Source organism: Schistocerca gregaria, chromosome X (assembly GCF_023897955.1).
Source record: "Schistocerca gregaria isolate iqSchGreg1 chromosome X, iqSchGreg1.2, whole genome shotgun sequence".
Taxonomy (NCBI): Eukaryota; Metazoa; Arthropoda; class Insecta; order Orthoptera; family Acrididae; genus Schistocerca; species Schistocerca gregaria.
Window position 1 is genome coordinate 122,261,218 of NC_064931.1, and position 27,015 is coordinate 122,288,232.

General features: G+C 39.8%; 1 protein-coding gene across 1 annotated transcript in view; it reads right to left on the reverse strand.

Annotated features, from left to right (window-relative positions):
- Positions 1–21,984, reverse strand: part of LOC126298465 (uncharacterized) — a 58,502-nt gene extending 36,518 nt beyond the window's left edge. Inside the window, exon 1 of the mRNA XM_049989794.1 lies at positions 21,323–21,984. Coding sequence (XP_049845751.1) covers positions 21,323–21,860 — 538 coding nt within the window. The 5' untranslated portion in view covers positions 21,861–21,984. The remainder of the gene's footprint in view (positions 1–21,322) is intronic.
- Between the last annotated feature and the right edge of the window lie 5,031 nt (positions 21,985–27,015).

Here is a 27,015-nt window from a genome sequence, read left to right on the forward strand (position 1 = left end):
GGTGCGGATGCGGCTTTGAATTTTTCCTTCGGAGGAGAGGTGGTGTTGCGTCACTCCACAGATTACAGTTTTTTTGGTTGGAACGTGATGAACCCATATTTCATCGCCTGTGACTATATTCGACAAAAAATTGTCACGGTCAGCATTTTAACGTGCAAGTAGTTCTGCACAGATGGTCTTCAGTTGCTCTTTATAGTCTTCTGTTAGGCGGCGAGGAACCCAGCGGGCCCACACCGTTGAGTACTCCAACTGGCGGACGAGTGTGTCACCACTGCCAGGAGAGACGTCCAGATGTGCAGCGAGGTGTTTGTTTGCGATCCGTCAATCACCTCTAATGAGAGTGACCGCTCGTTCCATCATTGCAGGAGTCACAACTGTGTGCGGCCGCATGGCATGCGGGAGATAGGACAGGTTTGTGCGACCCTGTCGCAGTGACGATAGGCGCCTCGCCCAACGACTCCCCATTCTTTTGTTCACTGCCAGGTCGCCGTAGACATTCTGCAAGTGCCTATGAACGGCTGCGATACTCTGGGGGCGGGGGGGGGGGGGGGGGGGGAGACGGTGCTGGGGATTAGGAAGAGGTAGGAGGACGAAATGAAGTAACAGAGGCAAAAGTTGAAGATAGTGACTCTGGATGAAGTATCTCATACTTTTGGCGAGCCTCAGCGTAACGCAGGCGATCTAGGGACTTTTATTCTTCAATCTTCTTTTCTCTCTTGTAAGCCAGGCAATCTGGCGAGCGAGGGGAGTGGCGGTCAGTCGAATTGGCACACAGTGGTGGAACAAAGGGGCTTCCCTCATGGAGTGGATGTCCGCAGTCACAACACAGAGGGTTCGCCATACAACGGCAAGACATATGCTCAAAACACAAGCACCAAAGGCACCGCTTAGGTGGAGGGACGTACGGCTTCATGTCGCATCTGAAGCACAGAACCTTGACTTTCTGTGAGGGTACCCCTCTAGAAAGCCAGAATGAAGGCCCTAGTATCGGTATGGTTGTCCTTGCAACCCTTCTGCACACACCGAACAAAATGAATGCCACGCCACTCCAGATTATCCCGGAGTTCCTCGTCAGTTTGCAGGATGAGGTCCCTATAAAAAAAATAATTCCCTGTACCATATTCAAAGATTGGTGAGGAGTTATAGATCCCAGGACATTTCCAAGACGATCACAGGTACGAGGGGCTGTGGACTGGGTGTAAGAAGAAGCTTCAATCAAAAGGGAGCCCGACTGCATCTTACTAAAAGAGTCCACTTCACGAAACATGTCCTCGATATTTTCCACGAAAAACAATGGTTTTGTGGCGGTAAATGTGTCTCCATCTGTCCTAGTACAGACGAGGTAATGGGGAAAGATTTACATCCGAAGACGGTGAACCTGGCCCTCCTCCCACGGTGTAGCCAGGGAAGGGAAGGTTGTCGGGTCATACGAAGCAGCATTCAAAGATCCTTCACCATTCGAAGAGACGGCCATTTGAGAATGGCCAGACTTTTGCAGCTTGATATCCTTCATGTGCCAAGCATCCGCCCTGATACCACCCACTCCGGCCAGGGGATCTCCCCACGGGTGCCTCCCAGCGACAGTAAGGGTCGTCTGGCACGGAAGCCATTGCTGGGAGTTCTGATGCTCCAAGAAGATAAGCAACCACTCCTTGGCATACATGGGGAGGGACAGCTCAGGTATCATAGTATGATCCCTGTATTGTCAGAGGGCTCAGCCATATAGGTACATAAATCCACAACACGGACTGGCTACATGTGCTGGTGACCTAGCATCGTGGAAGGAAGAGAAGGAAAGGGGGAGAGGAATCCAAGTTGTAGATGCTAGGGAGGGAGTTCTTCCCCAAATGACTCACGCTAAAAACAGGAAAATTGAAGTGGAGGTCAAATCTTAAGCGGGGGCCTTAACACCAAAGAAGGATGAAAGAACAGGCAAAAGGAAGAAAATTGCAACCAATACAGAAAATCAGATGGATAGCCAAGTCAACATAAATGAGAATACCGAGAGAGAGGAAGGAGGGGACAACGGGGAAGGAGCGAGGACAGTGAGGGATGGCATGATAAAGGAAATCCAGCCAGGGAAGGAAGAATTGGCTGAAGGAAGAATTGGCTGCAATAGCTTGGGGCCCTGTGTGCGCTAGGCACGAACGCACAAAAGAACCGTGAGCCTCCTGGAGGTGGGGGGGGGGGGGGGGGGGGGGGAAGAGGATCCTCTGGAGGATGTGGCCATTGTGTTTATTTCTTTTTGTGGCGTGTTATCCAGAAATACATCACGAATTCTCCAGAAGGGCCAAATGAATTGTCTTCCACTGACCAGCTCATTCACAGCCTGCTTCATAGTTTCAAAGACAACATAGGAGTACAGAAATACAGGGTCTATCACATACTATGCCAATGTGGCCAGACATACACACGGCAGATACAGTGCCCTGCTTTAAGATCTCTGCCAAGAACACCAATGGCACAACAGATTGCAGCATCCTGGAACATCATCAGTCATGGAACGTTGTCTATCGGAATTATGCAAGTGGATTTTACCCATACTAAGGTTCTGACACACGCATCTAACTTCTGGGACTGCATCATTGACGAATCTATCAACTTTCGAATAATGGAACTGTTGGGACCTTCCAGTTAGCCTGGTTAAGAAGTGGAAGAGATATCCCACAATGAACTGAATTTTAGGGCAGGCAAAGGAACAGCAGAGGTGCTGTATCTGGATACAAACTGAGGACCGAGCAACTTATCAGTGGGAGGAGATGCTGGGCACAGATAGACAGAGAGGCTGTCACATGGAGGGTGAAACAGAGGGAAGTGCCATGCCAGTCCCTAAGCAGTCACATCAGCACACCTAATAATGACAACATGGTCGCTTCCTAAAATATTGTGCCTGTTTGACACTGATATCCAGCTGTTCACCCATAAACTGCTTTGTGATTAAGTATGTCAATAGAAACTGAAGAATCCCATCTGTATCAAATATGCTATAACTCTACTGCTCACCACAGTGATGCAGATACTCACTTACACCCCGACTGTGACCTGCAAGTAGTAGTATTCTGTTCCTTCTTAAGTGATGATATAAGTTCCAATAGCATTTTTTAATACTTTCAAATGTAGTCCCCTCTGAGTCTAACAATGATCCAACCCTGCAAAACAGTTTTGCGAAGAAATCTCTGACTCAAACGTATGTCAACTTGATCCAAAATACTGTACAGAGATCTTGTTACCTATGTCACCACCTGTCTTTCAGTCAAGTAATTATTCTTCTTTCCATTATATAAATCTTATCAAGTAATGATCTCTTCAGTGATACGGCAATGTACATGGTGATTGTAATTAAATTTGAACTTTCAAAACGCTGTAGAAATAACACCACTGATCATAATTACGTCAAATTGCAACGAAATATTATCGGAGAAGGGGGAAAACGTGTGGCAGACTAAAAAAAAAATACTATGAAAATCGATCAGTAGATGGCGCTGTATGTGTCAGACTACGTAAATGTAAATATGTGTCACACGCACGCCCCGTTTAAGTTGGTGGAAACACGCCGGGTACATAGCTTTTCGTCCTTTCGCGTCTGCGACGTTTGCCACGACTGTCTCAATGTAGGATCGCGCTCTGCTTGTAAAGCTGTATTACAAGAATGATTACTGTGCACACATCGCTCTGCGGAATTTACGGGTGCTGAACGGTTTGAAAAAGGTGTTGGTCCGATGAATGATTCGAGAGCATGGGCACGAGTTGCTTCCTGTTGACTCGCCAGCAAGACAGACCTTTGCTTTAGAATTTCTTGCTCGCATGGAAGTGGACAGTGATTGGCCATAGAAGATTTTATGGACAGACGAAGCACACTTCCATCTGACAGGGTATGTCAATACACAGAATTGTCGAATATAGGCGACGGAAAATCCACACGTAAATCAACCAATACCACTTCATCCTGAAAATGTCCCTGTGTGATGCGGGTTTAAGCATATCATAGGGCCATATTTTTTCGAAGAGACAGGTACTGGTAAGCGCTATGAGTGTCTTTTGTGCAACCACGTCATTCCAGTTCTCCAACCGCGGGGGTGTGTGTATGGGATCATTTTTATGCAAGATGGCACACCTCCGCACATCGCAAATCCAGGTAAGCAGCTGCGGAAGCGCCATTTCGGAAATTCTAGAGTTATCAGCCACTATTTCTCTACAGCCTGGCCGTCCCGATCACCTGATCTTAATCCGCCTGACTTGTGGCTGTGAGGCTATCTGAAAGATGTTGTGTTCAGTGTTTCGATTGGAAACTTAGCTGCAATGATGGCACGCATTGCGCAACACATTCTGAACGTTACGCTGGAAACACTTCGATCAGTTGTGGAACATGCTGTTTCTCGATTTCAACTTGTTGCAGAAAATTATGGACAGCATACTGGATATGTTTTGCGCCAGTCACACGGAAATTAATAATCCGGTTTGATTTAGATCGATACTTTTTATGCGGTTTTTGGCCTCAGGACAATTAAAAACAGATTTTTCCCATCCGATGTGATATGACCTTGCAGTTATGGGTGGGCTAATGTAACTAACAGTATCACACCTGTACGCCAGGGGACTGATGACCTCAGAAGTTAAGTGCCATAGTACTCAGAGCCATTTGAACCTGTACGCCCATGCATACTGAGTAGTATAGTTTGTTTAATATCAAACATACGCCTCAGGCATTGTTGTATGACTCTCTTGTCATTTGTACTCAACCACTATTAAATTATGATGCTTACAGCGCCATCTATTGCTACGTTTTGTAACTATCTTTTCTTCTGCCATACGTTTCCCCCTTCTACGATAATATTCCGTTGCAATTTGACGTCATTCTGACCAGTGGTGTTATTTCTACAGCTGTTTGGAAGTTTAACTTTAATTATAATCATTGTGTATTTTATCTGTCTTGAATCAGAGCCATTGTGGAGTTAGTAGTATGAAATTTCATATAAAAAAATTAATTTTGTTATGTTTTTGCACTTCCACTGATATGAGTGTGAATCCTGAATCCTTCCTGGTCATGCTGACGAAGTTCTATGAATTTATTTGTAAAATTATAGACAGAAGAAAACAGAATGTCCTGTGGTGCCACTCCTGCTCCAAGTCGGCCCGTTTGATGTCCTACCCCCCCCTTAAATACACAAATAAATGCTTCATTTGTTTTTATATTATGATAAGTTATTTACTTTTCATCTCCACTATTATTACAAGTTTCACTAAGTTTCCATATCCCTCTCTTCCAGCTCTAGTCAGACATGGCTTTAAATTTAATATGTAACTAGACATGACTGATTCCCAATGTATAATAGAAAGCAGCACATTGGGAACAAATATGAGAAAAAACATAGTATGACAGTATGAATGTTATGAAAGTAACAGAATAACAGTTTTAGCTACAAACACAGTACTGATGCTTACAAATTATTTGGAGATGTTCTTTCAACAGTGGTCCATGAAAATGTGGATAAAATCCATGTATCATTTTTCTCCTCCCATGAATCATGGACAGGGGGAGTGGCTTGCATTCTGCAACAATACAGATGGTTTTACTGAGGTACAGTCTTAATGAACGTATTCCTGTGGAGACCATATACACGTATAATGCATGGTTCCTAAAGACGGGCAGCAGCTTTTTCAGTAATTGTAAGCTACATATACAAATTGAGAACAAATTTTGTTGAGCAATTGAATATCCCTATCATTGACCAATTATTTGTGCTACTGAGACAGTTGCAAAGCCAGATATTGTTCATTTTATGAACTGATCCAACTTTTACAAAGCCCAATGCAAAAAAAACTTTGCTCAAAATTAGAAGAAGAATTTTTACACCTCTATCTTGTCTCAGACAATTGCAATCAGCTTCAAAAGAAGACATCCAGCTTGATGCTATACAATTATATACATTCCAAGGGCTGATAAAGGCTCAAATGACTTTTTTTTTTTTAAGAGTGTCTGTAACATCACTTTCCAGAAGGAAAAAACACATAATGGGTGAAAAAATCTCATCTGCTGTTTAATCTTACACAAGAGAGAAGTGGTGACTAATTGTGATACAGCTAGAAATAAAATCTAACAGCTGTAAGCAGAGCTGCACAGGAGACAGCTTACTAGTTGAAGTTTAACAGAAAATTAGTAAAAGTTCAGACAACAGAAAATTCCAGAAATATACAGAAGCAAATGACTGTCTTGCACTCCATTTAGCATGACTGGATTTGTAGCAACTGTGTTTTAAATGAAGAACTACAAAGCACTGGTCTTAAGTGAACTGCAAGTACAGCAGCCAAAAATTTTAAAGCCTATAATCAAAAGTGAATCCTGCACCTAACCCAACTCTAAAACTAGGGACCTATTCTTACTAAAATCTCGAAATTCCCCTGTTTGACACAAATAGCTTTGGACTGGTGTCAGTTCTATACACACTATTGAAAACAATGGGCCTTAAGCATGCCTTCCAAGTGTACTGGTTTGGCTCTCCTAAAAAGTTTCATATTGCATAAGCCCACAGCCCCTATAAACTACTCACTGTCGACTAGTGGTTGAAATTTCACTAAAAAGTGCTATTGACCACCTTCAACAGATTTGTCAGTCAAGCAAGCAATTGCCACATGATAGTGCACTGCTCATATTCCCATTATGGTTTATGGAAACCATTTGAAAGCATGTTATGTGTTTTGAGCACCATTAGATTAACCAATTTAACATACAACATCATAAAGTCAAATTGTACACTTGTAGACACCATACACAGTGCAGTAGTACACTAACTGCTTTGCCTACGACTGATGAAAACGCAATGGTTGGCCACATGCACCTTTCAGTATAGTGACTGCCATTAGTGGACAATGACTATGTTTAAACAGGTGCAATATGGATTCTGCTCAGAGATGTCTGGTCAGGTGTCTGAAATCCAGCTGAGTTTTCCCATCTGTGGATTTGTAAGCACCACACAAGTGTGATATTTACTGATCTAACAGCAGAATAAGCAAAAAAAAATACTATGCTTACTGATAACACACTCTAATGTACAACACTCCTGGTTTTGTGTTTCACCACAAAAAATATAAAACGCCCATGTGGAGAAATTCTGATCATTCTTGGTGGATTGAAACTGCTTGGAATGAGACAAACTGCAGTAGAAGAAGAACAAGGAGGAGGAGAATGATACCAGAACTCTGTTCTTTGGCTGGAAATGGAAATGAAGTCCCATGCTTCTTGACAGAGCGTAGGTGAATGATTTGGGAGACCCGCACTGACGTACTAGCCAAGGTCCTAATGGAGGTGGATTGCCATTGCCTTGCTCCGACTGTAAATGGGATGAATGATAATTGTGAAGACGACTCAAAAACACCCAATCATCTCTGGGCAGGTGAAAATCCCTGACACCGCTGGGAATCGAACCCGGGACCCCGTGCTCGGGAAGCGAGAACGGTACCGCAAGACTGAGTTGCAGGTATTCTATGCTTTGATCAAGAAGTAATCCCCTGGAGACAAAGAAGAATGTTAAAGTACCTTCAACCTACAACAGAATACTATTCTAAAGAAGTATAATGTCAAGTAGGAACTTAAGAGCTGGCCAGGCAAGCCCTACAGCTCATGACAGATATTTAACATAGGTAAAGAGTAACAGTAGAAAGACAACTTCCATCACGGTAGAGGTTAATAAATTAACACTATAAATTGTAACATACACAACACTGTCTGTAGGATGATGCATGAACTGTGTGTCATAAATGATACAGTTGTTGGGCAATCAACATCTTTATCAGCAGCCTTACAATGACCACAAAAGATTAATAGAGTAAAAATACAAAAAATTCAGGAATGATAAAATGCTAAGCAGGACCATATTTGCTACCTTGAACTCTTCCTCACATCAGCACAGAGTCACACTTAAATGAACAAAAGTGAAAACTGATAAAAGATGGACTATTAAAACATATTACAGTGCCTCTGTTATTCTGAATTACAATGCAAAATTCCCTTGGACATGCATACACGTACAAAGTAACATTGCATCATAATTCAGAATAACATAGGCACAGCAATATCACATTTATTCACCAACACCAGGCAAATGACTCAAGTAAAATGTCTCACCTGAAAGGGAATATACGTAATGGATGCACGAGTATAGGTTGTAGATGCATGGCTTATGACATGTGGAAGTTTGTCATGCACAGATAGCCAAATGGTAAGGAAACTGCTCATAATAAGCGTAAAATCCGTGTTCAAGTCCCGGTCTGGCACAAATTTTTATTGACATCATTCCATTCTACAGCATATGGTGGTTCATATTTACAATTGAAAATACATTTAATGTACATGGTGTTTCAAAAATGACCGGTATATTTGAAACGGCAATAAAAACTAAACGAGCAGCGATAGAAATACACAGTTTGTTGCAATATGCTTGGGACAACGGTACATTTTCAGGCGGACAAACTTTCGAAATCACAGTAGTTACAATTTTCAACAACAGATGGCGCTGCAAGTGATGTGAAAGATATAGAAGACAACGCAGTCTGTGGGTGCGCCATTCTGTACGTCGTCTTTCTGCTGTAAGCGTGTGCTGTTCACAACGTGCGAGTGTGCTGTGGACAACATGGTTTATTCCTAAGAACAGAGCATTTTTCTGGTGTTGGAATTCCACCGCCTGGAACACAGTGTTGTTGCAACAAGACGAAGTTTTCAACGGAGGTTTAATGTAACCAAAGGACCGAAAAGCGATACAATAAAAGATCTGTTTGAAAAATTTCAACGGACTGGGAACGTGACGGATGAACGTGCTGGAAAGGTAGGGCGACCGCGTACGGCAACCACAGAGGGCAACGCGCAGCTAGTGCAGCAGGTGATCCAACAACGGCCTCAGGTTTCCGTTCGCTGAGTTGCAGCCGAGGTCCAAATGACGCCAACGTCCACGTATCGTCTCATGCGCCAGAGTTTACACCCCTATCCATACAAAATTCAAACGTGGCAACCCCTCAGCGCCGCTACCATTGCTGCACGAGAGACATTCTCTAACGATATAGTGCACAGGATTGATGACCGCGATATGAATGTGGGCAGCATTTGGTTTACTGACAAAGCTTATTTTTACCTTGACGGCTTCTTCAATAAACAGAACTGGTGCACATGGGGAACCGAAAAGCCCCATGTTGCAGTCCTATCGTCCCTGCATCCTCAAAAAGTACTGGTCTGGGCCGCCATTTCTTCCAAAGGAATCATTGGCCCATTTTTCAGATCCGAAACGATTACTGCATCATGCTATCTGGACATCCTTCGTGAATTTGTGGCGGTACAAACTGCCTTAGACAACACTCTCGAACACCTCGTGGTTTATGCAAGATGGTGCCCGGCCACATCGCACGGCCGACGGTTTTAATTTCCTGAATGAATATTTCGATGATCGTGTGATTGCTTTGGGCTATCCGAAACATACAGGAGGCGGCGTGGATTGGCCTCCCTATTCGCCAGACATGAACCCCTGTGACTTCTTTCTGTGGGGACACTTGAAAGACCAGGTGTACCGCCAGAATCCAGAAACAATTGAACAGCTGAAGCAGTACATCTCATCTGCATGTGAAGCCATTCCGCCAGACAAATTGTCAAAGGTTTCGGGTAATTTCATTCAGAGACTATGCCATATTATTGCTACGCATAGTGGATATGTGGAAAATATCGTACTATAGAGTTTCGCAGACCGCAGCGCCATCTGTTGTTGACAATTGTAACTACTGTAATTTCGAAAGTTTGTCTGCCTGAAAATGTACTGTTGTCCCAAGAATATTGCAACAAACGGTGTATTTCTATCGCTGCTTGTTTAGTTTGTATTTACACACACTCAAATCGCCTGCTTAACAGCTTAGGAAGTAGGTCAGACAAAACACATTATTGTAGAACATATGCAACATTCATATCACCATCACTTAAAAGTGTGTGTAGTCATGCTAATAAACTGGCTTCCACCCTCTTATCACTATGTAAACATTGAAATGTGATGCATGTGGCAAGCTGATTACATTTTGTTATAAACAGGTGGTTCTTTATGCGTGAGAAGGAAACCATCTGTCAGGAGGCTGTGTCCTACTCAAGAATGTTGTAAGCAATGAATCATACTGTGAAAGCTCATGAAAACCTTATTGAAACATTATAACTTTGAGCCCTACAGTTAATTTGATTTATCTTTTGTCTGAAGTTTTGTCCTTAAACATGTTTGCAATGTATTATGCTGTGTTATAATATCCTGGAAGCAATAACATAAAACTGACCATTAACATCGAATGTAATTCCCACTTTCAACCAATGAATTCCTGTATCTGTTTTCCATTGTTGCTCTGTCACATTTGGTACTTCAATCAATTTAAATCCTAACTGCTATATCCCAAAACTAGAAAATCCACTATTTTTAGTTTTATTTTCCCACTTATGATGTTTTACTGTGTAGTTTCTAAATCTTTTATTGCTTTGTTCAGGTGTCACTGTATTCAGTATTAATTTCCAAGAACATAAAAATCAAACCTGCACAGCACGTTTAGAATCAGACACAGACACTTCCCTTCCTACTACTATTTCCACTTTGCTATTATAATTGCACATTATTTTAGATCAGGAGAATTGCAATGTAGCAAATGGACACAAGATTCTGTACATGAATTTCATAATGCACAGGGACATCACTAATACAGTGAACAGAATTGCTGAAATAATATTAATGCTAATGTGCTCTTTCACTGTGCCTGTAAAATTTTATCAGTACAAATGATGCATTATGCCTACAGTATTCTGTCTTATTTGGAATGGTACAAAATTTTCTTTTGTCTCTCTGTGAAAAACAGTATATGGCAATTTATGTTTCACACAACCTGTTTTTGAACAGATTGCATCTGAAGCATTTATAAACCATCCAACAAGAAAGTTTGTGATGACCAGAGCAAACATAAGAAACTGGACTATAGTGTGATAGCAACTCTTAAACCCGGCCGCGAAATCTTGCTCGTGGTGACACACTGACCTGTAATGCAGCCCAAGGTCTTGTCTGGGAAGGAAAAAATCTGATTGTTGGTTGGTGAAGCCAACCAATGTGAATCTGAAATGAATATTGTTGTAACAAAGTTATCTGTAGCATAGTCATAGGCCTACATAAACACCACATTTGACTCACTTTTCATTATAAAAACTAAAACTGCAAGGTAAATTCGGAAAATCTGCATGAAGTAATACATCGCAACTACTAATTTGGTGTGTATCAACACATACATCAAACATGTACTATGAAAAATACAATGGAAGAAGGGTGGGATGGGCGGGCACTACAAACAGGATCTCTTACCAGGATTGGTTTGACCTTTACAACTAAGGCTGCCATAACATATGCACTTTGGCCTCTAATACATATACAGATGTACAAGGAAACTTTAAAACTATGAATAAGATTTTTCCCCTCAAATTACACACAATGAAGCAAGTAATATAACATTTTCTTAAAAAGCAGAAATTAATTAACTATACCATTATGAAAAATTATTTGCTTTAGATTATAGTTGCAATTCTTTATTTTGCCTACAGGCTATATGACAGACCTGCTTAGGAAGGGAGCATGATGACTGCAAGCCAGAGGATGGCCTAAACTTAGTAGCTAATGAAACCTGTAGCCAATAAGTGCGGGGGGGACTGATTACCAACTAAACCAAATAATTTCTTCAGAGTTTGTTGTTAGTTGCTGATCCAACCAACACTATGTAGGAATATAAATTTCATTTTTTAACTACCATAGTAAAAGGCTGCACTGTTAATTATTTATGATGGTTCAATGATAAACCACACCATTGATTTAAACAATATCCCTTCCCCCTTGAGTAGGCCTATACACTACTATCCAAATTAGAATGTCACCTTCTCGAAGGTAGGGAGAAGAAAGTAGTATTAGATGGCAGAGACAATTTTTGTAATGGTCTGGTTTCATCAGAATGGTGAAGCATCAAATGGGGAGTTCCACAAGGATTCATTCTTCGTCCTTTATTGGTCTTGGTATTTTTAGATGACCTGCAGCAATATACAATGCTATAGCCACATTTTACAATGCAAACATTTTGATTGACGGTTGTACGTGTGACAATCTCACCGATTTAGTAAATGGTTTAGTGTCAATGGACTTTTGTTAAAAACTAACTAACTGCAACTGCTAGAACTCAAGAAGAGATAACAGTTAAGTGTGCCACACAGACAATAGAATGAGTTGAAACAATGAAGTTCCCGAGTGTTACAAGAGACTGCACAGTAAACTGGTCTCCTCATATAGTAAACCTCCCCAAGAAACTCAGGTCATTAACTTGTGCCATACATATTATCTCAGAGTGGGAACTTGAGCACTGTGAAGGCTGCATACTATGGATACTTCCATTCTCTAATGACATATGAAATTATCTTTTGTTAAAACTAGTTGCGAGGAAAGAAAATATTTTTGGACCAGAAACATGTTATAAGGATAATGAGTTGTGTGCACTGTAGATCTAGTTGTAGAAACCTTTTCTGGAAACGAAAAATTCTTACTACTACTTCTCAATACATGTTTTCACTTACGTGTTTCACCAGTAAAAATTCTGAGTTGTATAAAAGTAGTAGTACCTATCATGGATACAATACAAGGTGAAATCATGATTTACACAACGACTGTAAAAATATGACAAGGGTGTGCTGTACATTGGTCCAAGAGTTTTGAATGCTCTCCCACTACATAATAAACGTATGCTTGATAACTGGTGCCAGTTTAGGGAGCCACTAAGGCAATTTCTTTTGGAAAGGTCATTTTACAGTTTGGATGAGATACTTAAGACACAATGAAAAGACTCTTCTTTAATATAAAATATACATATGATTTAAGATTGAATTGTCGACCTAGCTGTTGGTAGGGAGGCTTGCATGCCTCAATGATACAGAAAGCCGTACTGTAGATACAACCACAATGGATGGGTACCTGTTGAGAGGCCACACAAATGTGTGCTTCCTGAAGAACAGCAGCAGCGTTTTCAGCAGTTGTGGGGCAACAGTCTGGATTATTGATTGAACTGGCGTTTTAACATAAAACAAAATGGTCTTTCTTTGGTTGTACTGCGAATGGCTGAAAGCAATGGGAAACTACTGCCATAATTCTTCCCAAGGGTATCTAGCTCTACTGTATGGTTAAATACTGACAGTATCCTCTTGGGTGAAATATTTCAGGGGGTAGAGTAGTCCCCCATTTGGATCTCTGGATGGTGACTACTCAGGAGGACATCATCATCATCATCATCATCAGGAGAAACAAAACTGGCATTCTACAGATCAGAGTGTGAAGCTTTAGATCCCTTCAACAGGCAGATAGGTAAGAAGATTTAAAAAGGAAAATGGATAGGTTAAAGTTAGATATAGTGAGAATTAGTGAAGTTCAGTGGCAGGGGGAACAGGACTTCTGTTCAGGTAAATATAGAGTTGTAAATACAAAATCAAATACCAGTAATTCGTAGTAGATTTAATTATGAACAAAGAAGGAATGCAGCTAAACCACTACGAACAGCACAGTGAATGCATTGCTGTAACCAAGATACACACTGAATCCACACCCACCACAGCAGTCCAAGCTTATATGCCAACTAGCTCCAAAGACGAAGATACTGAAGAAGTGTATGATGAGATAAAGGAATTATTCATACAGTTAATGGAGATGAAAATTTAATAATGATGGGGGACTGGAATTCGATAGTAGGGAAAGGAACAGAATATGGATGAGGTGGAAAGGAATGAAGGAGGAAGCCACCTGGTAGAGCTAACGGTTTAAGAATCATGAAAGAAGGTTGTAAACATAGAAGAAAACTTGAGACAGACTGATTTATATAATGGTGTGACAGGGATTTCATAAACAGATTTTAACTTTTAAGACATTTGCAGTGGCAGATGTTGATTCAGAACACAATTTATTGGTTATTAACTCTAGATTAAAACTAAAGAAATTGCATAATGGTAGGAACTTAAGGATGGGGACTGGATAAGTTTAAAAGGCCAGAGGTTGTTCAGAGTTTGAGAGGGAGCATTAGGCAATGACTGTCAAGAACAGAGGAAAGAAGTACACTAGAACAGGAACAGGTAGCTTCGAGAGATGAACCAAAGAAGGCAGCAGAGGATCAAATTGGTAAAAAGACTTGGCCTAGTAGAAATACTTAGCTAATACAGATTTTTAATTCATTGGTAAAAGAAGAAAACATAAAAATGCAGTAAATGAAGCAGGTGAAAGGGAATACAAACGTCTAGAGGACAATTAAGTATAAGAAGCATGTTTCACTTTGTGAAAGATAGGCACTGCCTACAGCAAAATTAAAGAGGCCATTGGAGGAAAGAGAAGCAGTGGTATGAATATCAAGACTTGGAAAATCAATGCTAAGCACTGATGGGAATCCTGAAAAGTGGAAAGTGGAAGGAGTCCATTCAAGGGAGATGTACTTAAGGGCAATATTACAGACATGAAAGAGGACATACATGAAGATGAGGTGGGAGATATGATACTTCGAGAATAATTTGACACGGCATCGAAAGACCTACGTCGAAAAAAGACCCAAGGATTTGAAGACATTCCGTCAGAAATACTGATAGCCTTGGGAGAAGCACAATAAAGCTCTTCCATATAGTGTGCAAGGTTTATGAGACACATGAAATACCACTGGACTTCAAAATGTATATAAGAATTCCAATTCCAAAGCAGGTGCTGACTGATAGTTTGGTAATATTCACAAATAAGTCACAGTTGCAAAATACTAAGAATCATTTACAGAAGAAGAAGAATGGAAGAATTTTGAAAATGGTGACTGGAATACTCTCTTTGAAATCCTGATGGTAGCATGGGTAAATAACTGGGAGGAAGACGCTATTTACAGCTTGTACATGAAAGGGAAGCAGTGCTTGAGAAGGAAGGGAGTGACACAGTGTTGTAGCCTATCCCCGACTTTATTCAATCTGAATATTGAGCAAGCAGTAAATGAAACCCAAGAAAAATCTGGAGTAGGAATTAAAGTCGTGGGAGAAGAAGTAAAAACTTTCAGTTTTGCCAATGATGTTGCAATTCTGTCAGAGACAGCAACGGACTCAGAAGAGCAGTTGAACAGAATGGTCAGTGTCTTGAAAGGAGGATGTAAGATTATCTCCAACAAAAGCAAAACAAAAATAATGGAATGAAGCCTAATTAAATCAGGGGGGTGCTGAAGGAATTAGATTAGGAAACGAGATACATTTGTAGATGAGTTTTGCCATTTGGGCAGCAAAATAACTGACGATGGACAAAGTAGAGAGGATATAAAATGCAGACTGCCAGTAACAGGAAAAGCATTTCTCAAAAAGAGAAATTTGTTAACACTGAATATAGATTTCAGTGTCTGGAAGTCTTTTTTGGAAATCATTTGAATAAAATGTAGCCATATACGGAAGTGAAACATGGACAATAAAAAGTTTAGACAAGAGTAGAACAGAAACTTTTGAAATCTGATGCTACAGAAGAATTCTGAAGATTGGATGGGTAGATCATGCAGTTGAAGAATTTTGTGTATTTCTGGCAAAGCATGTGCTGAGTCATGTCCTGTGTCATCACTTATAACTGCAACAATTGTGGCCTTGTTTTGAAAATCTGTCACTCCTGTAAAAATTGAAACCTGCTTATTACTCCAATGATACCCTTGTATTTCTTATGGGAGAATTACAGACCAGTTGTCAGCAAAATCACAGAGAAGTGCTGAAGATAGTTCTTCAGTGTGTACACACCCTTTCACTTCTGCAATGTGTTTTTGTTGCAATTTATTAAAGTGCTGATGTGTTACTGCTTTGACTGACCAAGGTGCCATATGTCACATGTTCCAGTAAGCTGTTTAAAGTTACCACACAACATTCAAAATTCGTGCAGTACACACATAAACAGACATCTCTAGGTGCATGTGGAACTACCCACTTAGGTTGAAATGCATAAAATTTTAATCTTCGAATATGTGAAGTTATATAGTTGCTCCTATAAATTGCAAAAGTTTCTTTGATACTGTAAGTCATGTGCCTCTTCACTTTCACAACTGTTACACGTGTAGTGTCTTTTGTTGGTACTCAGGAACAGATCCATTTATCTTTGATATAAAGTGACTGCACTATTTGAACTTGAGCTGCTTCTACAGGATAGCCATATTGATCTGGTCTTCCAGAGACTCCTTTTACAGACCTCTCATTTCTTGATTTGTCTACCATGTACTTTGATACTGATGGAACATGGTTCAAAATTGTTTTCTTTGAAAATGTCTATGGAATACTAGTTAAAACTTGCGCCTTTACAGAGAGTATAGTACCACATGGTACTAATCACGAGGAAAAAAATATAACTTTTCTGGATTGGCATATTTGAAAAACAATTTTTTCTATAATTTTTAAGAAAAATTCAAAAGGTGACAGTAAATGAACTTTGACAGATATGTCCAAACAGAGGATACCATTGTAATAAAGCAATTATCTTTTAAATAGAAAACACTAACAAAATACCTTGAACGGTTACAGAGATACAGCATTTCAAATTTTTTCCGAAAATTCGCATCTTCAGAATGTTGTTCGCAGTGTCATTTCTGGAGGCCTGTATCTCAGGGCAAGAGTTGGGGGTGTTTTTTCTTTCCTTTTCTTTTCTTTTTTTAGAAAAAAGTACATGTTTCTTACTTACTACTGAATTTTAACATGTGCTAAATTGAATAACATCTGGGACTATGAAGATAGCCGCCGCTGCCCTCCCCCTCCCCCCCCCCCCCTGGCAGAAGTGATATGGATTATGCCAGCAATTTATGCAGGATATGTAACCAGTAAACTTAAGTCTTGTGTACAGCCAACAGAAGTATATTCCATAGTTCACTTTTTAGACCCTCATATTTCTTCATTGTCTACACACCTATCTGTGATAAGCTCCCAAGGGATTGTCAGTTTTTTGTAAATGTGACAATTTGTGCAATCTTTTTGAACAAATCAGTACATACGCAGAAAAGTTAAAAAAAAAAAGAATAGCAATACCAGGTAACAATTACATCATTCATAAGTTCAACATAGAAAGTTAAAAGTAAAAAATTAGTATCTACTTAATTGTTGAATTTTATTGTTGTTGTTGCTGCTGGTATCTCCAGCCTGAAGACTGATTTGACGCAGCTTTCCATGCTACTCTACTCTGTGCAAGCATCTTCGTTACTGAATAACTACTGTAACATACATCCTTTTGAATCTGCTTACTGTATTAATCTCTTTGTCTCCCTCCGATTTTTACCCCACATTTCTCTCTTAGTACTAAATTGGTGAGCCATTGATGACTCAGAATTTGTACTATCTCAGAGAAGATAATTATTTCTGATAGTGTTCCTGGTCACTTTAAAAATTGTTACCAGCTGTTGGAATTGAGTAAGTCACTTGTGCCAATTGACTAGGTATACAGTGCTACTGGTCACGAGAACGGGCCTTGGGTTGGTGTAGGCGGCCTGCTGAAGCACCATGTTAACAAAACAATCTTTCCAGACCAAATACAGTTGTGATTCAGAATGTCGAGACTTTTACAAGAGTCGTGAAATCTCACACATCCACAGCCCTCATTCTTTTGTCCAAAGAGAAAATAGAAGAATTCTGCGAGCAGAAAAAAGAAGAATGGTCCAAACAAACTACTCCTGTGAAAGAAAGTCAGAAGACACATTTTTGGACAAGTGATGGGCAAACTCATATTGCACGCACTTTAAAGAACAAGAAAAAGGAAATTTTGTTTGTTTGGCGAACACCTCAGAAACAGCAGGATAATATTCAGATTCACAACCTGAGTGAGAAGGGGGATGTTTGTGGCATGTGTGTATGACTGACTGATGGATTGCAGGTTTGTTTGGCGAACACCTCAGAAACAGCAGGATAATATTCAGATTCACAACCTGAGTGAGAAGGGGGATGTTTGTGGCGTGTGTGTATGACTGACTGGTGGATTGCAGAGATTAGAGACACCAGTTATGAGTTAATCGAAATTGTAGTGAAATTTATGCTACCACATGGACCAGCTGATGGATATAGGTTTCCGGCTGAAGGACTGCAACACCACCATCAGTGCTCACTTCCTTTTCTTGGTTCAGCAGGAAGACATCACTCTATATCAAAGGAAGACACTGAAGCAATGGAACACATTTTTAGTGCATTGAATGGCTAATTTCAATACAAAACAGAGTGCACAGAAGTTTAATAAATTGAAACCTTTAAGTCTTTGGACCTTTCACATACATTTTGGAACCATTTAAAATATTTGAAAAACGTATCTCTTAGTCATCTTTCAAAACTAAAATTATGTTAAATAATGGTAGGTTTTGATCTTCATTAGCCTGTTATGTGATAATAAAACAGGTTTTATGTATGGCAAAAATTTTGATTGTTTATGAAACCACCTCAACCTAAAAGTGGAAGCTCTCCTTTTCAGGTAATGTAGAACTATACGATACCAATCGACAGGTGATGGGGAGAATTATGGATTTGCATTTTGAAAAATTTTTTTTTTTGCATAAAGTATAAAAAAAAGTTCAGAATGGTATAGTAAAAGAACTATGACAACTCCAATGGAGGATTTTTTTGTAATTATAAAGCAATTATTTTTCAAATAAAAGAAGCAAACAAAATATCTAGAACTGTTCTAGAGATACAGCATTTCAAATTTTTTTTCCAAAAATCCCACCTTCAAAATGATATGCACAGTGTCATCTTTGAAGGGCTGTATCTCTGAGCAGATTTTTTTTTTCGTTTTCTTTTTCTTTTCTTTTCTTTTTTTTCTTTTTTTTTTTTTTGAGAAAAAAAATTTACATGTTCATTAATTAGTCCTTCATTTTAACATATGCTAAATTTAATAACATTCGAGACTATGAAGGTAAGATTTTTTTCTAGCCTGCCTGAACTGATATGGACTATGCCTGCTTTACACTGTTGCGTTTCCCGTCATGAACAACTCATTTAAAGAAACTGAGGTGAACGAACTCCCATACTGTAGAGCTTCTCAAGGAATACCGACAGTAACAATAATAATTAAAAAAAAAAGTATAAAAGTAAAATGTGTTGCAGTATGTGTCAAACATATGAGACCTTTTGTTTCTATTTCTGGTGAAGGTTTCAAAGAACTAGGCCAAGAATGACTAGCTGCATAATATGGAGAAGTAAGCATTTCAGATGGCATGCTACATCCTTTTACTGTAAACAGACTTATCAAATAACAGGCCAGTGCAATATAAAACAGTCATAGGTATAAGTAAATACTTTAAAAGAAATTCTGGTGGATTATATAGCATGTCTCCCCAAATAATTGACTATAGTTCGAAACACCTAGCAAAGCCTGTCAAATCCCTTATACATTAAATACTGCAAGAAGGAATATTTCCAAATTGCTTAAAGAAATGTAACGTGATCTGTTCATGAAAAAGGGGAAATAAAGGGCATCCTTGTGACTAAAGATATGTCATTATCACTTCTGAACTGTCTACATTTGTAGAAATAACCATAAATGATAGGACAGTAAATTACATAGAGAAACATAATATAACAAATAGGGCACAGCATAGTTTCAGAACAGGTAGATCTACAAAGACAGCAGCTGCAGACCTCACAGTATATGTAGTAACGGCATTGTAAAAACAGGAACAAGTTTGTAGTCTATTCCTAGACCTATCAAAGACTTTTGATTGTGTGTGTCGCGTAGTCCCGTTAGAAAAATTAAACCTGTATGATATAAGAGGCAGAGCAAACAATATTAAAGAGACATTTATTAAAAATAGGCAAAAATGTGTAGATATAAAATATAAAGTGAGCAACAGGTGGGTAACTTTGTTTTCAATGTTCAAAAACTTAAAACATGAGACACTGCAAGGTTTGGTATTGGGACCACCACCACTTATTCTATATGTAAATGACATGCCGGAAGCTGTAAATGAAACAGTGATCACATATGCTGATGACATGATGACACACCTCTATAGATAGAGCATACAAATATTTTGAGGGATGAAGCCTTTTTCAAATGGAACAACTTTCATTAGAATACCACCAAATACGGAAGTCAAAATAGATCTTGATATCAAGCTTGGGGACTCAAGTACTCCAGAAGATTCTAGGATTGATGATGGGGAGTTTCCTTACACGAGAAACACAAATATACTTCTCAAACTGATGATCAGGACACTTCAATAAAACTGTATTGTAGTCTCATTTTTCTGCACATATCTTATTGTACACCTGTGTGGGGCAGTGCAGCTAATGTACACACAGGGAGAGTACTTAAACTGCAAAAGAAAATTATTAGATACATTGCAAAGCTGTCACCAAAGCAGTCCTGCAGAAATAAATTCAACGAATCACAAATACTGACACTGCTACTATGTTCTTAAAAATAATAGGCCCTATACATAATTATAGCACTCAATGTAAAGAAAACTGCTGCATGTACATAGACACACTTAAGCTGTATGACAAAAAACCTGGAATAGATGGGTGTATATTTTATAACAAACTTCCAAGCAGTATGAAGAACTTGAAAACACTGTCTGCTTTCAAATAAAAACTAAGATGTCATCTGGTCTCAGCCTGTTAATACAGTGTAAATGAGTTCTTAGATGCAATTATACAGAATTCTTAAACAAGAGATTCTTCTGCAAAGTCAAGGTAAAGACAGTGTGCTGGACACCGTATCTATGCAAAATTGTACATATATTTTCTTAAATCTGTCTGGTATTACTATGCTTAGGGATGTAAGTAATATTGGTGCAAACTCTATATCTCTCTTCCAAATGCCTGGAATCTAGGTTTTTTTTAATGTTCCTACGAAATACTTTTTTTAACACATCCAAGTATGCCTTGGTGTATTCAGTATCACTACCGAAGGAAAGATGGATAAATAAGTAAATAAAAACAAAACCTCTATAATAATAAACAGGACAAAGACGACCATAAGATATACTCACTTTGTCCAATCATGTTTATCAACAAAAATAAGGCATCTCTCTGCCACCATATGGAAACTTTGCAATTTATTAACCATTTTTGAAAAACATTTGCCAGTGAAATTACAGAAAGGTCACTGTGACCACTGACAGCAGACGGCACATAGAATAATAAAAAAGTTGCAAACGTTTATAGAAATAATCCTACACGAAGAAAACCAAAAGAAGATGTGAATTTGTGTCAACACCTTTTGGACTAAAAAGGCTATCGATCAAGTACTGATTTCTACAAAAATAAAGCTCTGTGTGTGGCAATAAAATTTACCTTGTTTGCTTTCTTGAAGTTCCACTGCAGCGTCCCAAGCACCATCATGTTCCAGGTTTCGGTAAACCCTAAGACTCACTCCAGGTAGTACGTTCCACGTTAAAAAATGTGTTCTAAAAAGTTTTATTGTACTGTTTATAAGGGCCGCCGTCAGCTGTCCATAGCCTTTACCTGCACTTGCTATTAACTTTTTCTGTTCGTCGTAAACAGACATAATTTCATTCTCCATTTTGTTTCTGTGTACCGGTATACGATTTAAGGAAATACTTTCTGTCAAATGAAAATTATTTGTCTTCATTATATCGCTTATGTTATTTAACATCCTGTATGTAAAGCAAACCCAGTAGTCCTCACACTCTTCCAGCAAATTACCCACATTTCGTGAAATTCCATTGCTTCTATTAACTTTCAATATTGAATTTTGATCGCGCGTAACAATACCCTCATCAGTGATCATAATGTCCGATTTATAGCAACATACTAAACAACACAATTTTAGAAATATCAGAACACGAAAAATCCTGTCACGCACCAGCATTCTGTTAATTTACAGCAATAACTCACGACAGACAAACTTTCGATTAAGTCTGCTACAATTTCATTCCGAGGTACACCACCACTTCACACCAGACTGACATCCAGTGCGCCTCCTACTCACAACACATACGCTTTTAAGTGTTTGACAATTATTCGATTTCGCTTGACTACTAAAGTCGCATGCAAGACTAATTCAGTGTTACTTACGGGACAGTCAAATAACAGTCGTCCTTATGTGTATATAACCAAGTAATCTTTTATTAAAGACTGTATGCAAATATAGTAGCATCGAATAGCATACAAAATAAATAATTTTGAGTCTGGTTGTATCACTTACGGAACGGAGTATCTGTGACTCTAGATGCTTTGCTGCGCAGAAGGCCGCCCGGGGAATTTAAAGCAGTTACGGGTCAATGCAACACAACACATAGTGTTCTTTTAGTTGATATTGCCGCAATGTGTAGTTATAACTTTCGACATTATATATATATATATATATATATATATATATATATATATATATATATAATTTACTTGGCTTTTAACAATGTCTGCTTTGTTTTATGCCGTTCTACTATCTTTCCGGATATTTCTCCCTTACGTTTCCATTTGCGTTCTAAAAGTCAACTTACGATCTATAATGAAGGGTACATATTTTACTAGTAGTTTCCTCTTCTGTTTTTGGGAAGATGCTCGGGAAAGGCGTTTGTTATTCAGAAGCAAGACACTACTACCCTTAAATTTCAGAGTTGGCTTATACGTTTAAATTTTAGACGCACAGGCGGCTAGTTACAGTTAAGTCTGCTATCATTTAAACTGCTGGCCCCGGGCAAAGACTTCCGAAATTTCCATTTCGGTCAAATCAGGTTATTATAACGGAAACATACAGTCTGTCGACGATAAGGTTTTTCTTTTTAAGACAAAATGAAAGAAACTAAATACGCGCCAGTCTTAATTTAGCGAATTTACCCAAGATTTTATTAAAATCTATTTATTTCCAGTCAACCTATTATCTCCATATAAAAAGGTCCGAGTTTACCCCAGGCAATTGTATAAAACCTACAACATGGCCCCAGATGTCTTCAAAACTAGGACAAATCGAGTGAAATCCGGACGTATGGAAGCCTTAGTTACAGTGGTAACCAAATTATGCAACGCGGGAAGAACACATCTAAAATTATCTTAATATGAAAATTAAAAAGGAAATAAATTGATCTTTTATGTGAGAACTAGTAGAAATAGGTGTACGTGTATAGCATATCTGCCGATGGTGTAAGTTGGCGCTCTCCAAGGTCAAATTCTGAATTCATGGCACTAACTATGGAATCGGTTAATGTATTTAGAAAGAAAATTTAATACTCGTCTCGAGAAAGAAATTACGGAAGCGTGTGACTGGAAACCAGATGACGTGTTAAATGAACGAATTTGTAGCACTGACCATTCCCTTTTCCATTTCAAGTCAACTGATTATCTCAGCGTGTATTTTGTCACTTCCCAGTTATAATGAACAATTAAGATAGGCAAGGATATGGCCGAGATATAAAAAAGAAATGCCGTGTGGCACCACGGCCCGGTGCAAGTCTTTCAATTGGACGCCACTTCGGCAACTTGCGTGTCCTTTAAACCAATAGCACCCGGTTTTCCTCAATCGGTCACCCATCCAAATATTAGCTGTGCCCAACGCTGCTTAATGTTGATATTGCAGTACCTGTGTTGTTCTGAGACACGATGCAATGATCCTTTTAATGTGCATACATGTCCGAAGGAACAGGCACTGAGGTGACTACAGTCGCTAGGAAATACATGAAATGGATTCGCGGTAGCAAATATGGACAACCATCAGCAGTATAATGGAATGACGACTGTGAAAATACGTGCCGGGACTCGAACCCGGATCTCCCGCTTATCGCGAGCGGTCGCCTTACTCTCACGCTGTCCGCTGTCCGCTCACGATCAGACCCAAAAATATATACATTAGCCCTTAACTCGCGAGGTGATTTTTCTGTAACGTATACCACGAGTTGGGGTCCCTGCCCCCCCCCCCCCCCAATGTTTAAAGCGAGATTTAAGGCAAAAATCATTTGAAATTTTTAATTTATGCTATATAACATTAATTTTTACAGTTATTTAATTGTTGTTTAAATGCTTCTAGTTTATTTTATTGCACTAAACAAAGCCAGCAGCATTTTCTATTTATCACACAAAAGCACATAATTTTGCGTGGTTCATTTAAATAGTACACATAAATAGACTGTTAGAGTACTGAATTTTACATTCAGAAAAATTATAAATCTCTGTAGCAAATAAATTTCCAATTAAAACTAAATTCCAGGATTTAAATTTGCGCATAGAAATTCCACCAGATAATTACAAAAAGAAAGTCTGTCAAATTCACATTCATTGTTGGGAACTACATTGTTATCATCACTCAGAACACATTCGATTTTAACAGACAGTTTAAATATTTCATTGAAGAAACAGACAGGTTTCCATCACAACTTTCCTGAAGTTCTTCCTCGATAACAGAACTGTGATCACTGGCTAATGTAAAATCGTCGCCTTTTTCGTTTATTTCTTGATCCGTATCACTGACACCTTCCTTCATAGACAGACTAACAATTTCATCAAACTCGGGAAAGTCAAAAATGACAAATCCGTGCCAACACAGTATTAGCTATATGGTACCGTACTGAAGAAAATAGGTACGTAGTTCACCAGGCGCGGTCCAGGATACTCCAACACGTATCAGTAACATGTGTCAACAATAAACACAAAAGGCGATAACGCAACTGTCAACAAAACATCGTAGGCTTGACAATTTATGGAGGGCAGGGGGAATATAGAAGCATTCCACCACAACTAGCCTCGGAGAGCGAGTTCGAAAACTTTTGCGCTCTCTGAGAGACCACACCTCGTGAGCTAAGGGTTAAATGTACTCGCAGTTGCGAATATGGAGGACCATAAGGTTTAGAAAGGAATGACGACAATGAAAATTTGTGCCGGACCGGGACTAGAACCCAGATTCCCTGCTGATCAAAAGCGGCTGCCCTACCATTTTTTTTATTTCATTTTGTTCGTTGTGTTTGGTCGTTGTGGACGTCGCAAGACATACTGTTCAAGTTCGGTGGGGGGAGGGGTTTATTAGTTATTGGGAGCTCCAACGTTAGGCGGGTGATGGAGCCCCTTAGGGAAATAGCGGAAAGGTCGGGGAAGAAGGCCAGTGTTCACTCTGTCTGCTTGCCGGAGGGGGTCTCATCCGAGACGTGGAGGAGGCCCTACCGGCGGCGATAGAGAGCACTGGGTGCACCCGACTGCAAATTGTTGCTCATGTCGGCACCAATGACTCCTGCCGTCTGGGTTCAGAGGTCATCCTCAGTTCGTACAGGCGGTTGGCGGAGTTGGTGAAGGCGGAAAGCCTCGCTCGCGGGGTGGAATCAGAGCTAACTATTTGTAGTATCGTTCCCAGAACCGATCGCGGTCCTCTGGTTTGGAGCCGAGTGGAAGGCTTAAACCAGAGGCTCAGACGATTCTGCGGAGAGCTGGGGTGCAAATTTCTCGACCTCCGCTATCGGGTGGAGAAATGTAGGGTCCCCCTGAATAGGTCAGGCGTGCACTACACGCCGGAAGCGGCTACGAGGGTAGCGGAGTACGTGTGGAGTGCACATGGGGTTTTCTTGGGTTAGAGAATTCCCTCCCTAGGCCCGACAAGACGCCTCCTGAGACGCGGCAAGGCAGGAGTAGGCAAAAGGCAACTGGGAATAACAATATTAATGTGCTAATAGTAAACTGCAGGAGCGTCTATAGAAAGGTCCCAGACCCGCTCTCATTAATAAACGGTCACAACGCCCATATAGTACTAGGGACAGAAAGATAGCTGAAACCACATGTAAACAGTGATGAAATCCTAAACTCAGATTGGAATGTATACCGCAGAGACAGGCTGGACAGTGAAGGTGGAGGCGTGTTTATAGCGATAAGAAGTGCAATAGTATCGAAGGAAATTGACGGAGATTCGAATTGTGAAATGAATTGGGTGAAGGTCACGGTTAAAGCAGGCTCAGACATGGTTATTGGATGTCTCTATAGGCCCCCGGGCTCAGCAGCTGTTGTGGCTCAGCACCTGAAGAATAATTTGGAAAATATTTCGAGTAGATTTCCCCACCATGTTATAGTTCTGGGTGGAGATTTTAATTTGCCGGATATAGACTGGGAGACTCAAACGTTCATAACGGGTGGCAGTGACAATGAATCCAGTGAAATATTTTTAACTGCTTTATCTGAAAACTACCTTGAGCAGTTAAACAGAGAACCGACTCGTGGCGATAACATATTAGACCTTCTGGTGACAAAGAGACCCGAACTATTTGAATCAGTTAATGCAGAACAGGGAATCAGCGATCATAAAACGGTTACTGCATCGATGATTTCAGCCGTAAATAGAAATATTAAAAAAGGTAGGAAGATTTTTCTGTTTAGCAAAAATGACAAAAAGCAGATTACAGAGTACCTGACGGCTCATCACAAAAGTTTTGTCTCAAGTACAGATAGTGTTGAGGATCAGTGGACAAAGTTCAAAACCATCGTACAATATGCGTTAGATGAGTATGTGCCAAGCAAGATCGTAAGAGATGGGAAAGAGCCACCGTGGTACAACAACCGAGTTAGAAAACTGCTGCGGAAGCAAAGGGAACTTCACAGCAAACATAAACATAGCCAAAGCCTTTCAAACAAACAAAAATTACGCAAAGCGAAATGTAGTGTGAGGAGGGCTATGCGAGAGGCTTTCAATGAATTCGAAAGTAAAGTTCTATGTACTGACTTGGCAGAAAATCCTAAGAAATTTTGGTCCTATGTCAAAGCGGTAGGTGGATCAAATCAAAATGTCCAGACACTCTGTGACCAAAATGATACTGAAACAGAGGATGACAGACTAAAGACCGAAATACTAAATGTCTTCTTCCAAAGCTGTTTCACAGAGGAAGACAGCACTGTGCTTCCTTCTCTAGATTGTCGCACAGTTGACAAAATAGTAGATATCGAAATAGACGACAGAGGGATAGAGAAACAATTAAAATCGCTCAAAAGAGGAAAGGCCGCTGGTCCTGATGGGATACCAGTTCGATTTTACACAGAGTACGCCACGGAACTTGCCCCCC